Source organism: Pristiophorus japonicus, chromosome 14, assembly GCF_044704955.1.
Source record: "Pristiophorus japonicus isolate sPriJap1 chromosome 14, sPriJap1.hap1, whole genome shotgun sequence".
NCBI lineage: Eukaryota > Metazoa > Chordata > Chondrichthyes > Pristiophoridae > Pristiophorus > Pristiophorus japonicus.
In genome coordinates, this window is record NC_091990.1 from 94,652,113 (window position 1) to 94,667,015 (window position 14,903).

Genomic DNA, 14,903 nt, shown 5'->3' on the forward strand with positions numbered 1-14,903 from the left:
GCCTGAGATGCTGTGGACAAAATATTCAATTTTATCACATCACGATTCTCTGAGACATTGTAAATCTTGCATAGACAGCGCAGGCAAGCATCTGAAGGGGACCTTGGAGCTCAAAATGATGGGCCACAATTTGCTACAGGAGTGAATCTAATGGCGTCTGCTATTAGTTAAATTTGACTTTGCACATCATGGGCTAGAACCTCCACTTTTGTGGTTATCGCCCAAAATTGGGCAATATTTCTGGTGTGGGCGTTAAAAAAGGGTTTTCAGATCGCCGGCTTCTCGCCCATTCTCAAAGCTTCCATTTTTGAAAATGGGCGTTAACGCGAGTGATATAAAATGGGCAGTAGTGTTAAAATTTTTTGACCTTCTGCTGTAAAGTGTGGCCGTCCTTAGCAACGGCATGGCAACGCTCGATCCCTGTGATTCAGGAGGTCAAGGGTCATCATGACATGCGCAGAAGAGGAGACAGAGAGAGAGGGAGTTCAGAGGGACTGAAGGCGTGTCTGGGTGTGGTGAGGCTGCTTTGGGAGGAAGGAGAGAGACTTTAGAGCTTCACAGCAAGTAGGCAAACAAAAATTAGCTGTTACCAGCCACATATTTGCCTGAATTTGGCCTATAATGGAGAGAGAGGAGGAGGCATCACAGCACGCTGTGGATACTGATGCTGGAGAGAGCAGTGAGGTGGGAAAGGAGCACATTGGAGGGCGCAAAAGAGCCAGGAGGTTCTCCGATGAGGCAAATGCCTCCCTCCTGCAGGAGGTCGAATCATGCTGGGGTGATTTCACACAGGGAGGGCGTGAGAAGCTCACCCCAAAGGCATACCAGAAGATATGGACTGAGATAGCAGAGGTTGTGTCGTCGGCGACCAACGAAGTGCGTGAGGGCAACCAATGCCGCAAACGATGGAATGACCTTGTGGGATCTGCAATAGTAAGTATTACATTGATTTACATGTACTTATGTATTTATATAATTTGATTTGAAACAGTCATGAGTGACTATCATCAGATGTGAGGTCTTTCACTTTTACTGGGAATGTTTTACTCAAAGCCTGCGGTCACGGTGTACGTCTTTTGGTAAAGAATGATAATTTTCATAATAATCATGATTACATCTGTCGGTTATGTGTTGTATCGGTCTCTGTGACAGTACCTAGCAATGATATCATGCAATGATCTCATGCCATGTCGCCCTGTCACCTTTTACAGAAGGAGCTATCGACGATGAGGTCCGTGCAGAGGTGAATGGGTGGGGGGCCACCAGTCCCCAGCGACATCACAGAGATAGAGGAGCGTGTGCTCACACTCATGGGGAAGCAACCCCCAGACAGCCACGGACGCATCTGCAGACCCTGAAGTGATGCCACGTGAGTAAAGCTTACACCATTATGTGATGTAAAGTCAATAAATGCCACACCCACTCATATCTGAACAATCATATATGATATATGACTGATGATCTCTAAAATTATCATAGAAATAATGATGGCCTAATGAAACTCATTGGAATGCAAATGTGTTGATGGTCATGAAATGTAATGTTGTGATGATTTTGAGAGCGGTGGTGCTTTTGTCGTGCATATGCTGTGTGTAGCGCTGGACTCACCTTGTGACCCTAGCACACCCTTCTCCTCTAAAAACCTCATTTGTGTTTTTCAGCTCAGCCAGCAGCGCATCCCAAGGCAAGACCACAGAGGCCAGAAAGTGAGGGCGTAGGGCAGGAGTCGGCGGACGATCCTACTACATCTGGTGCTGAGGAGCTCCGATTGTTGCCCATCAATCCGCTGGGTCTGTTCTCCACGGATGAGAGTGCGGACTTCAAGGAACCTGCATCGCCACGCTCCAGAAGCCATTCCACCCCAAGGCCATCTAGTGGTCCTCCGGTCATTCCCGCCTCCACTCTGGAGGTATTGGCCCCAAGCACCTCACCGCAGGGCACCCCATTTGTCCCCAGGACGGCGTCGACCCCCCCCCCGGAGGCCTCGTGGACGCGTCAGGTCTGTTCCACACACACCACATGACAGCGGAGAGATGGTACAGTTCTCCAGGAGGACTGTAGACATTGGTGACCAGCTCATTGATGCATTGGGGGGGCATATCCCAACAGCTGGTCACCATGACCGAGTACATTCCGCGCATGGCGGAGGCACTGGATGCGTTAGCCAGGAACACTGCTGCCACAGGCTTCCCAGTGGTCCCCGAGCGCGGCACTCCACCCCTAGGTTCTGCACCACCACTGCGAACGACAGGTGAGAGGAAGGACTGAGATCCTGCTTCTGCATCAGAGAATGTTGCCCTCTCGGCAGCCCCCCACTCCCGTACCCGTGCAATCACTGCATCTGCCTTTATCCCCCCCAATGAGGCACTGCCTGAGGAGTTCCTCGGCCAGGCGCCATGGAGCGAGGAGGGAAAGGGGTAGAGGTGGGGAGAAGAAAGGGATGGGGGAAGGAAAGTGAGGTACATGTGCACAGGTGATGGCTGTGTTATATCTCCATCTGGGTGTATGCAATTTGTTGCAATGTATGGGGGCTGGGGACCACGCTTCTGCTTTGCCTTTGTATTCTGTGTTGCTGGACATGTTGAACATATGATTTATGTCAATGGTGGAAAAAGTGGGTTGTGGGTAGGAGTTGGGTGTTATTGCCTGTGATACTTATGATTTCAGACCAATGTTGGTGTAACATTTTTGTTATTGAACTTAACCTTGTTGCACATTGTCTCAGAAAGCTGCACCGTTACACGCTGGTGATTACTTAACATCAAAGGGTTAACTACAACTTAACATCAATCAACGTAAACTTTAACTGGCACCAAGGTGATGGGCACCATTGATGTCTGAGCTGTACACACACAGCAGTGTGTCAGCATTGTCACTCACATCAATGCTCTTTCAGGCAAATTGTTCAGCTATGAGCTCATCGCGTAAGAGTGGGATTAACAAAATTCCAGCCACATCGCTGGCGTTCATTCAGAACAGTTCCACTTTTTGTGGGTGGTTTTTTGGGTGAGTGATATTGTGGCCGATATGTGTGCGAAGTGGTGAAATTGACGCTGGGCAATCTCATGGCTGCTATTTTCGGTAAATATGCTCTTTATGACAAAAAAAAGTGGCCGGGCATTAATATTGAATCTCGGCATTAAATGAGTGCAGAAGTTAACGCTGGGAGATATTATGGGCGTTGATTTCGCCCATTCTGATGATTCCGCCCAAAAAAAGTGGGTGGGCAATAATATTTTTTCTTGGCGTTAAGCACATGGGGAAAGTAACGCTCGCCGATAAGTTTCCGAAAAATGGACCCCAGTTTCCATTTTGTGGCTAAATGGGCGATATCCGGGCGTTATACATCATTTTAGCAGTAAAATGGGCGTTAAGTGGGCGTTAAGCATGCAAAAAAAGTGGAAGTTCTAGCCCTTAGGCTGTAAAATTTTTTATGTGGCAAGTTGCTGAAAGTGTGAACTGATAACGGTGCAGCGAGGGAATCTGAGCCTCGGGGACCAGAGTGAACAGGGAACCATCAGAACATAAGAATATAAGAAATAGGAGCAGGAGTAGGCCATTTGGCCTCTCAAGCCTGCTCCACCATTTAATAAGATCATGGCTGATCAGCCCGCTCCCCTAGCAACTGTATATCCCTTTAGCCAATCAGATTGAAGGATTATGAAATTAACAGTGCAAGGATATAATAGTTAATATTCAGTGCCAGAGACGTTTGGCAGTAAATCTCAATTATCACGGTTAAAAGGATACTTAGACTGAAATGACTTGATTTAACTTTCTGTGGTGGGGTTTAGTTAGTATCTACCACAAAAATACAAGAACTACACACCATTCAGTGCATTTCGCTGGTGAGCCAGGCACCGAGATGCCGGTTTCTCTAAGCTAACGGCGGAGCGGCACAACTTGGACAGCAGCTTTTAGATTTCCGCGTTTAACCGCGCATCGGCCCTCGCCTGAAGTTGCTGCAGCATTTGCATATAAACGACGAGTGCCATTAGCCGCCCTGTTAGTTTGACAGCAAGTTATGGCCCCATGTGTTTTCCAACGAAGCAGGAAAATGCTTTCCTTTCACCTGCATTCCCATGCAGTCTTTCACACTCTCATGTGTTCTATCTACAGGCACAGTGGACCCTGAAGTTATTATCAACATGTGTACATATCTCCAGCTTTATTGATCTCTTTTCGTTTATATTTTCCCAGGTGATTTCCAGTTTGCAATTGCGTCTGATGATAATTCCGAGTTTTGGCTCAGTTCTGATGAAAGTCCTGCAAACGCCAGACTGCTGATGCATGTAGGCAAGGTACAGAATGTCAGTTCAATCTCACTTATCTTGTCTGACAGCCATTCGGGGCTTTTTATAGTTGCTGCATTGAAATGTCTGTGGGGGATCTGGCTGATATCTTTTATTGATGGATACTGTCTGCGTGTCCTCCTTCCAAGCATGAAAACAGCCACAGAAATGAAAAGATAGAATCACACCTCAGCACCAGAATGCCTTCATAATGAAGTCGAAGACATATCTTGCAGTTCATGTAATGTTCCTTTTAAAATGCTTGACAAATTATATTTCTGTCAGCAGACATTTCCTGTAATGTATTAATGTCTCTTTTTAACCTTATATTATAATTTTAAAATCATTAATGGCAGTTATCTGTATTGAACACTGCCTCCCCAGTGGTTGGGACACTACATTGGCTTCAGAGCCTTCCCGCTGAGGAGCAGAGATTTCAGCCAACTCTGTCACTTCTGATTGCTGCCCTGCTGGAAAGTGGGTGGGGTCTATTTTGACTTTTGTGTGACTGACCGGCAATCTGGGTTCTTTTTACCTCATAGGATCCCGATTTTCATGTTAAAAAGGGGGTCTATCACCTGAAACAGGCAGGTGCTTTGGACACCCAGCAGTGGTCTCCTTTCAAAATGGGACCGTCCGCATCGCCAGTGTTTCGAGGCCGTTACTGCCCGGTTAACGGCAGGCGGAAGCAGTGACCAACAACCCGCGTGTGTGGACATTGAATTGAGGATAAGAACAACTTTTGCTGTGATGCCCGTGACAGTTGATTAATCTGTTAACGTTGGATTTTCGGTTCTGATTATTTCGGAGCGGTAATGGCGGCAGAGCAGTAAAGCTTGCGCCGGGAAATGGATTGCATCCTCAGCCACAATATTCATCAGCTGGGCCCTGAGTGTGGAGTGGAGCGCTAAGGGAGGTGTTCTTTTAGGGCTCTAAGCCAGCTGACCGACTGAAAATCCCGAGCTAAAGAGCCAGCCTCAGAACGCATTCAGCAAGGCTTGCTTGAAGAAAAAAAAATCGGCACAAAACACACAAAAAGCTTTCCCAATACCTTGGCCACATTAGGTTAAATCGCAAAAATAAAATTAAACAAAACAATCACACTTACCTCATTCATTACTTACTTCACTCACCATCGCTGGGAGAGCTCTAACTGCCTGGTTTTCCAAACGGTCCCACTAGAGTGTGTTACGGGGTGCTAAAGGCTCAGCGACAATTCAAAATCAGAGTGTAGTCGGAAGCGGTGGCGTTCCACACCGGCACGACGCTCCCGGACGTTGCTGCCCAGCTCCCCCGCAAAACCGGCAACTCATTTCCCAGTGCGGCACTGCAAGCTGGCCGCCCTAGCCAGAAATTATTCCCACCCCCATTGCCGCCCCTCCGGGATGCTAACAGGGGTGACAGAAAACCGAAAATCTAGCCCAAACTCTCGAGATTCACAAATAAAGAATGGGCACTCCAGGGGTGCTGGATACTGTCTGGTGCCCATGGGAAGCAATTCCTCAGCATGAGTTGGCCTCTTCGGAAAAGAAGAGGGAGAAAACAGGAAGAGTGATTAAAAAAAGCTGTGTGTGAAATTCTATTTCTAGATGATTTTTTAGTCAACTGCAATGATTAACATCAAATAGAACAACATCTATAAAGCATCTGTTTTTGAAACTGATTATTTCTACTCCATCTCCTTACCTCCAGAGCTGGTCCAAGTCAGAAAAGTGACTAATCCTTCCCATGATTCTCTTTCAGCTGGGTACAGAGTGGTCTGCTCCGGGCGAGTTCACCAAGTTCAGATCACAAGTCTCCAATCCAGTCCAGTAAGCACATTATTTCATTCATAATTCAGAATGACTACAGCAATTATATCAGAATGGAGCAAATTGGTTGTAAACTTAGATACAACGGTTAATTTTGTCCCAGTCAAGTAGATCATAGGTGTAATGATTGAATTTGTTGACGCACATCTGTCTGATGATCCCTAACATGGCACCTTACTTAATAATATTTTTATAACACATGCTATTGGATGTTTGAGGTGAGCTCAAGCGATTTAAGAAATTTGCTTATTTTGGATTTTTCTTATTGGGTTCTAATGAGTAGGGAATTAAGTCAAAGAGGTGACTACTGTTAGTGCTGTGACCATACATTACTGATGGTGGATGGGAGTGGCTGTACAGAGTGTATTAATGTCAGCAAATGGGAATCTGCAGGGGTGAAAGTATTTTACTGTTAATAAAGAGGAGACCATTAAGTATGGTGTTGATCAATGGGACTGGCTGCAGGAACTGTGCTGTTGTGGGCTCTCTTCAGCAGACGCATAGATAAAGGAACAAATAGTCGAGTTGTTTAATTAATATAAAGACATTCACGTGTGGGCACATTTAATTTTCTTAGTGTAAAGTCCTGAAGCTATGGAGCAAATGATTTTATTTTTACATTTTGTTAATTTATCTTTGTGTGTGGCTCACTCACTGACAGTAAATGATAAATGATCTTAGACTTGCGCCAGGACATGTGTAAGAGGAATTCAATGATGATGCAGGGTAGATTTTCAATTTGCCATCTGAGTGTAAATCTTAGGTTGCAGCTTGGCTGCCTGTTATAGAAACTGGAGGAAAGGACTTGTAATTTTGGTTTGGAGACAAAACCTTTTTCACCTACACTTTTCCACATAGTATAACAGCAGGGGGTGATTCTGTGCTGTATCTTTCCCTGACTAATGCACTCTGGTACACACCCATCATAGCATGCTTCAATTGAAATGCACCATATCCATCCATTTTTTAATATGCATTTGACAGTCATCTGCCTTTCTCTTGAAGTTTGAGTTATTTTGTACGTGGATGCAAGGCAGGTCAACTTAGTCATATGTTGGCATCTAAATTAACACAGTTACCTAAGGCACTGAGAATCTGTCCACTTGTTCTTAACAAGCCTGAAAAAAAGGAATGCTGTGGGACAGGGACTGATAGTCCTTCTGTACAGCAAATACACTATCTAGTAACAAACACTAGCATGCTACAAAAAAGCACCCACACCATTTTAAGCTTCTGGTAATCCTTTTATTATGGCAGCAAACATACAGCCTTACAATGTTGGTTGTGCTTGTGTAAAACCTGTTTGCAAATAATTCAGCCAAAGACACAGATGGACATCAGCTAACTGACTTGAGGAAATATCCCCTCAACCAGCTAACGCGAAACTGGCTTGCCTTTAAACTGTAATGTGCCCTGTTCATGTACAGGAGTCAGCATGGAGATGTAGACGAGCCTTGTCGTATCATAATGTGAGAACTGCTTTTCTCCAGTGTGTATGAACATATGGCTTTAAATAGCATTTCTGTAACTGAGAAAAGTACACTTACTCTAGAGGCAGATAATCATAGCTGATGGTGCTTATAACTAATATTAATTAGTAGACAAATGTCATTATTAATAGAATGTTTTCACTTTTATTTTTTTAATTAATTTGAGTAGAGCTTAGTTTTGTGGTGGTTAATAATTAACATGGAATTAATATCACTTGAAAGCCCATCGTGTGACCCAAACAATCTCTATAGAGCTGCTTGGGTGTAAAGGCACTTTGAAGTTGCCTGTATTTGAGCCCAACAACAACTTTTATTTATATAGCACCTTTAATGTAGTAAGGCGCTTCACAGAAGTGTTATAAGACAAAACAGATAAATTTGATACCGAGCCACATAAGAAGAAATTACGACAGATGACCAAAAGCTTGATTAAAGAGGTAGGTTTTAAGAAGCGTCTTAAAGGAGGAAAGAGAGGTAGAGAGGCGGAGAGGCTTAGGGAGGGTGTTCCAGAGCTTAGGACCCAAGCAGCTGAAGACACGGCCACCGATGGTTGAGCAGTTATAATCAGGGATGCTCAAGATCCAAGTATTCTTTTCTTCCTACTATTAAAACAAGTTTTAATGCCGGAGCCTGTGGGAGGTATCCCATTCAAGAATTGGGAGTTGAAAGACCATGTCAGCAACAGTAGCCAGAAATGGACTCCTGGATCTGTGCATCATAAAAGAGCATCTGATGTGGGGTGGAAAGGTCACTGTAATAAGGGAAGGGGAGACAGTGAACAGAAATTAATTTTTGCCTCAGGAAAAGCCAACTTTGCAAAAAAAAAACCTAGAGGGATGGGATCTAATCGTGATGAAGGCCATACAGGTCAAAAGGGTGAATGGTGTATTACCATAAGGGAATATGTGTCCATTGCAGTAATGGCCCATTTACCCAATGGAGAATGTATGTGCCCAAGAGTAGGGACTGCATATGACCACTTCTTCTGTCCACTCTGAGCATCACTGAGAGAGTCCTTACAGGATTGTCATCCTGCCCTCATGACACTGGAATGGTTTGTTGAACTCATCCTGCCCAAACATTACTAACACTGTTCGTTGTATTGTCACTGATGTGTTGACAGTCCCATCCAGATTGTAAAGTGCTATCCTGTTACAGCACTTGGCCATCATAAATCAAATCAAATTCAAAAGCTTCTTTTGTGCACAGATCATGTGTCTCTCTGCACAAACTGCAGCATAATGCTCCACATATCTGAAGCAAAGTTGTTCACTCAACCCTGGACTCAGTCCAGAGATAGACGCTGCTTTTCTATTGGTACTTTCAACCTGGGTTGAGTTGCAGGAATGTATTCAATTCTCTGCAAGCTATCTGCCCTAAGGGAAACAGAATTTGCTGTACCACAGTCTTCTGTCTGTTGAATAGAGTGTGAAAAAGATGTAGCAAAGCATCTGTGTATATTATAAAGTCTGATGCCATGTCAGTGGACTGTGCTGTGGAGTAATGTTCCATGTGGTTTAGCGCAAGTCTTGTGCAGGGGGTATTATGTGCTTGTTATGTGTTTTTGCAGCTAAATATGTGCTTAAGGATCATTTAATTTTCAAGCTTTGTTCCCAGGATAATTGAAAGTGTTTTAACCATGAATGACTTGACATAAAAGTTATTCTACAATCTGCTCTACACATGGTAAAGTTGCATATCAACTTTGTTAATAGGATCAGGTTCCAACCAGGAACAACTATTATAAATTCTCCTGCATCAGTGTCAGCTTCGTATAATTTGCAAACTTCAGTATACAGCCTTTGTTACATGCAACTTTTTGACACTCGCACTGTACGTTTTTATATTGTATATTTAGTCCATTCATAATCTGTATGCGCATGGCATTCTCACTTGTATGATACTGTTGTGTATAGAAGAGCTCCATGAGGTTGAGTACTGTGAGCTAAACTTAGTGTGACCTTAGTCTTCTTTATTACAACTCCAGAGTATCTAAACAACAAGGCAGCTAACCTTTTATACTGGCCCTGCACATGTGTGCAGGTGACCATTAGGGCTCCAACAGTCGCGCCTTCTGGTGCCAAGTATTACATAGTTACATACATAACATCACTTTCCCCCCCCCCCCCCTGCCCCTCCCTCAAAAGTCTTCGTTACAAGTTATTTACAAGTTGAGGCGATCCGGAGCTGTTTGCTCCCTGGTTGATCGTCTAAGTTCAAACCCTGGCGTGTGTGAGTTTGCTGGACCATTGTTGCACTGCAATGCTGCTGGTCTGACCAGACTGTCAGGAACGGTGGGTTCATCCTCCTGATTGACAGCAAGGTCGATCGCTGGTTGGGTGTGTGTTGGTGGATCGTCGATGGTGATGTCCTCTTCAAGTTGTTCCTGGTTATCAGTAAATCGCAATTTGGTCTGAACTAAATGTTTTCTGCATGTTTGGCCATTTAACAGTTTGATTATAAACACCCTATTCCCTTCCTTGGCCAAAACAGTGCCAGCAATCCACCTGGGACCATGACCGTAATTCAGGACAAACACAGGGTCGTTAACATCAATGTCACGCGATACAGCCGCGCGATCGTGGTACATGTTCTGCCGGTGTCACCGGGTTTCCACGTGATCATTAAGATCCAGGTGGACTAGGGAGAGCCTGGTTTTGAGGGCTCTCTTCATTAGCAATTCTGCCGGGGGAACCCCGGTGAGCGAGTGGGGTCGCGTCCGGTAACTGAGCAGAATGCGAGACAAGCGGGTCTGCAGGGAGCCATCCGTCATGTGTTTCATGCTCTGCTTCATTGTTTGGACTGCTCGCTCCGCTTGACCATTAGACACGGGCTTAAATGGAGCAGACCTGACATGCTTGATGCCATTGTGGGTCATAAACTCGTTGAATTCCCAGCTGGTGAAACACGGACCATTGTCACTGACAAGGACTTCGGGCAAGCCATGGGTGGCGATCATGACCCGGAGGCTTTCAATGGTGGCTGTGGACGTGCTGGATGACATGGTTACGCATTCAATCCATTTGAAGTAAGTGTCCACAACTACTACAAACATCTTTCCCAGAAAGGGGCCGGCAAAATCTATGTGGATCCTGGACCACGGTTTGGAGGGCCATGACCACAGACTCAGTGGAGCCTCCCTTGGTGCATTGCTCAGTTGCGAGCAAGTGTTGCACAGATGCATGCATGACTCCAAGTTCGAGTCAATGCCAGGCCACCAAACATGCGACCTGGCAATTGCCTTCATCATGACAATGCCTGGATGGCTACTGTGTAGGTTGTGTATAAATGTTTCCTTGCCTTTTTTTGGCAAAACCACATGATTACCCCATACGAGACAATCCGACTGGATGGACATTTCATCTTTGTGTCGGTGAAACGGCTTAATTTCATCTTGCATTTCCCCAGGAATGGCCGACCAGTTCCCATTTAGGATGCAATTCTTTACTAATGATAACACAGGATCCTGGCTGGTCCAGGTCCTGATTTGGCGAGCTGTGACGGGTGACCCCTCACTCTCAAAAGCATCCATGACCAGTAACAAGTCTGTGGCTGCGCCATTTCAACCCCAGTGGTGGGTAATGGTAGCCGGCTGAGAGCATCGGCACAGTTTTCAGTGCCTGGTGTGTGGCGGATAACATAGTCATAAGCGGATAATGTTAGTGCCATTTTTGGATGTGGGACGAAGCATTGGTATTTATACCTTTGCTCTCTGAAAACAGCGAAATAAGCGACTTGTGGTCAGTTTCAAGCTCAAACCAAAGTCCAAATAGGTATTGGTGCATTTTCTTAACTCCATATACCCATGCTAATGCCTCTTTCACAACCATACTATAGGCTCTCTCAGCCTTAGACAGACTTCTAGATGCATATGCAGCCGGTTGGAGGTTGCCCGATACATTGGCTTGCTGTAACACACAGCCGACCCCGTACGATGAGGCGTCACAAGCTAGCACTAAATGTTTACATGGGTCATAGTGTACAAGTAACTTATTTGAACATAGCAGGATCCTGGCCTTCTTGAAGGCTGTGTCTTGAGATTTGCCTCAAACCCACTCGTCACCCTTACATAGCAACATGTGCAAAGCTCTAACAACGTGCTCAGCCCGGGTAAAAAGTTACTGAAATAGTTGAGTCCCAGGAACGAACGCAACTCCGTCACATTCTGTGGTCTGGGTGTATTTTTGATGGTCTTTGGCTTTGAGTCCGTGGGCCTGATATCGGATGCTTCAATTTTTCTCCCCAAAAATTCGACTTCTTGCGCCAGGAAAACACACTTGGAACATTTCAGCCTGAGACCCACACTGTCAAGGCGACTTAGAACCTCTTCCAGGTTTTGTAGATCTTCGATGGTGTCACTGTTGTATATCTGTAAAGCATGCACTCCCATGTTCCGCCACCAGGGAGTGCATCCCCTGAAGTCCCAAGGGATCCCAGCATCCCTTTGGAGCACTGTATATAAGCCGGCCCCTAAGGCTTGTTCCTCACTCTGGAGTGTCTTAATAAAGACTGAGGTCACTGTTACGTTAACCTCCCTGTGTGCAGCCTCATCTGTGTTAGGAACACAATAGCCATGGCCAGTGATCAGGATGTTGTCTTGAAACACAATGGTGCGCGGAACTGATTTCAGCAAACTCTCCATGTTTCTCTGGAAAATGGCTGCAGCCGAGTGAATCCCGAAAGGGCACCTGTGGTATATAAACAGCCCTTTGTGTTGTTGGTGCATGTCACTCTTTTCAAAGATTCAGCCAGCTCCTGTGTCACGTATGCGGAGGTTAGGTCCAACTTGGTGAACGACTTCCCCCCCCCCCCGCTATCGTTGCGAACAGGTCATCCGTCTTGGGCAGCGGGGTACTGGTCCTGTAGTGAGACTCGATTAATCGTTACCTTGTAGTTTCAGCAGTTTCTGACCGTGCCAGCGCTCTTCACCACCGGAACAATTGGACTGGCCCACTCGTTGAACTCAACTGGCGATATTATCCTTTCACGCTGGAGTCTGTCCAGTTCGATCTCGACTTTCTCCCTTATCATGTCTGGAACTGCCCGAGCCTTGTAATGAACGGGCCGTGCATCGGGGCCTAGATTGATCTGTACCTTGGCGCCTGTGAAGTTGCCGATGCCTGGTACGAATAGAGAGGGAAACTTGCTCAGCACTTGAGCACACGAGGCATCATCCACTGAAGATAGTGCTTTGATGTCGTTCAAATTCCATCAAATCTGTTCTAGCCACCATCTGGCGAACAACGTTGGGCCATTGCCTGGAACAATCCACAATGATAGGTCATGCACAGCTCCATCTTACGATACCTTCACTGCCGCACTTCCAGTGACAGGTATGAGCTGTTTGGTGTAGGTATGCAGCTTTGCATTAATCAGGCTCAGTTGGGCCTTTGTGCTTTATTGCCCCACAGTTTCTCGAAAGCTTTCCGGCTCATTATTGACTGACTCGCACCTGTGTCCAACTCCATTTAATTTGACTTTCAGCATTATAGGAGGGCTCTTGGTGGTGAAGGTATGTACCCTATACACTTCTTCCTCAGGTTGAGTTGCCTGTGCTGTGCGATCCGCGCCGGATCGATCATCCTCTGCCATGTGGTATGTCGCAGCACGTTTGCACATTCGCTGGAGGTGCCCCATCGTTGCGCGGCCTTTGCATACGTAGTGCTTGAATCGACATTGATGGGCCCGATGATTACCCCCACAGCGCCAACACAGTGCTAATGGATTCACGTTCACCCCCGATGGCGGACTCTGAGTCATCACAGCTCTTGCAGCCGCAGACGTATAGGACCTGCTATATGCAGTTCGGCCGGCTAGCGATGTCATTTTATGTACAATACTTGCTGGTGAGCTTCGATATTGAGAAGATATGTGTTTGGTGTTAACGTTCGTGGCCATGCATGCCTGGGCAATCACGATGGCCCTGCTCAGTCTAGGGTTTCGACAGCAAGCAGCTTTCGAAGAATGACCTCGTGGCTGATGCCCAGCATGAAAAAGTCCCGCAGCATTTGCCCCAACACAGCTCCAAAATCGCACAGTCCCGCGAGGCGTCTCAGGTCGGCGACATAATCCACCACGTCCTGGCCCCCAGAGCGATGGTGCATGTGAAAACGATATCTGGCCATGAGGATACTCTCCTTCGGCTTGAGGTGGTCCCGAACCAGCGTGCACAACTCTCTATATTCCTTCTCCGTTGGTTTTGTCGGTGCGAGCAGATTCTTGATGAGGCTGTATATTTTAGGCCCACAGACGGTGAGGAGAACTGCCCTGCGCTTGGCCACGTTAGTGTCTCTTTCCAGCTCGTTGGCCACAAAGTACTGGTCAAGACGCTTGACGAAGGCTTCCCAATCATCACCCTCTACGAATCTCTCTAATATTCCAACGGCAGCCCTGGTTGTGTGAAGGTTCATATTCTGTTACTCGTCGCCAATTGTTGTGTATAGAAGAACTCCATGAGGCTGAGTACTGTGAGCTAAACTTAGTGTGAGCTTGGTCTTCTTTATTACAACTCCAGAGTGCCTAAGCAACATGGCAGCTAACCTTTTATACTGGCCCTGCATATTTGTGCAGGTGACCATTCGGACTCCCTAACCCTAACCCTCTGGTGGCAAGTATTACATAGCTACATACATAACAGATACAGGACAATCCGTATTTCTATCCAAACAGACCCCTGTGCCAGTACAGAATATTCTCTCTATGTATCTGTATCTACAGTATTCTGTCCACGGTATCTGTATATGTACAGTATTCTGTCCACGGTATCTGTATGTATACTGTATTCGGTCCACGGTATCTGTATGTATACTGTATTCTGTCCACGGTATACAGTATTCTGTCCACGGTATCTGTATGTATACAGTATTCTGTCCACGGTATCTATGTATACTGTATTCTGTCCACGGTATCTGTATGTATACAGTATTCTGTCCACGGTATCTATCTATACTGTATTCTGTCCACGGTATCTGTATGTATACAGTATTCTGTCCACTGTATCTGTATCTATACAGTATTCGGTCCACGGTATCTGTATGTATACTGTATTCTGTCCACGGTATCTGTATGTATACAGTATTCTGTCCACTGTATCTGTATCTATACAGTATTCGGTCCACGGTATCTGTGCCAGTCAAGTTCACTCCTCATTTGCATCTTTACTGTTGCTGACACCTCTTTCAACTCCCAATTTTAAAATTCTCATCCTTGTTTTCAAATCCCTCCATGGTCTCGCCCCTCCCTATCTCTGTAATCTCCTCCAGCCCCACAATCCTTTGAGATATCTGTGCTTCTCGAATTAGCTCCGCCAT

The 14,903-nt window shown here is 45.8% G+C and overlaps 1 protein-coding gene across 1 annotated transcript in view; it reads left to right on the forward strand.

The window, feature by feature from the left end:
- LOC139279435 (N-acetyl-beta-glucosaminyl-glycoprotein 4-beta-N-acetylgalactosaminyltransferase 1-like) overlaps positions 1 to 14,903 on the forward strand; it is a 980,786-nt gene that overhangs the window by 579,240 nt on the left and 386,643 nt on the right. The window contains exons 6-7 of the mRNA XM_070898559.1: positions 4,201 to 4,301; positions 6,036 to 6,103. Of these exons, the coding sequence (XP_070754660.1) occupies positions 4,201 to 4,301; positions 6,036 to 6,103 (169 nt within the window). The remainder of the gene's footprint in view (positions 1 to 4,200; positions 4,302 to 6,035; positions 6,104 to 14,903) is intronic.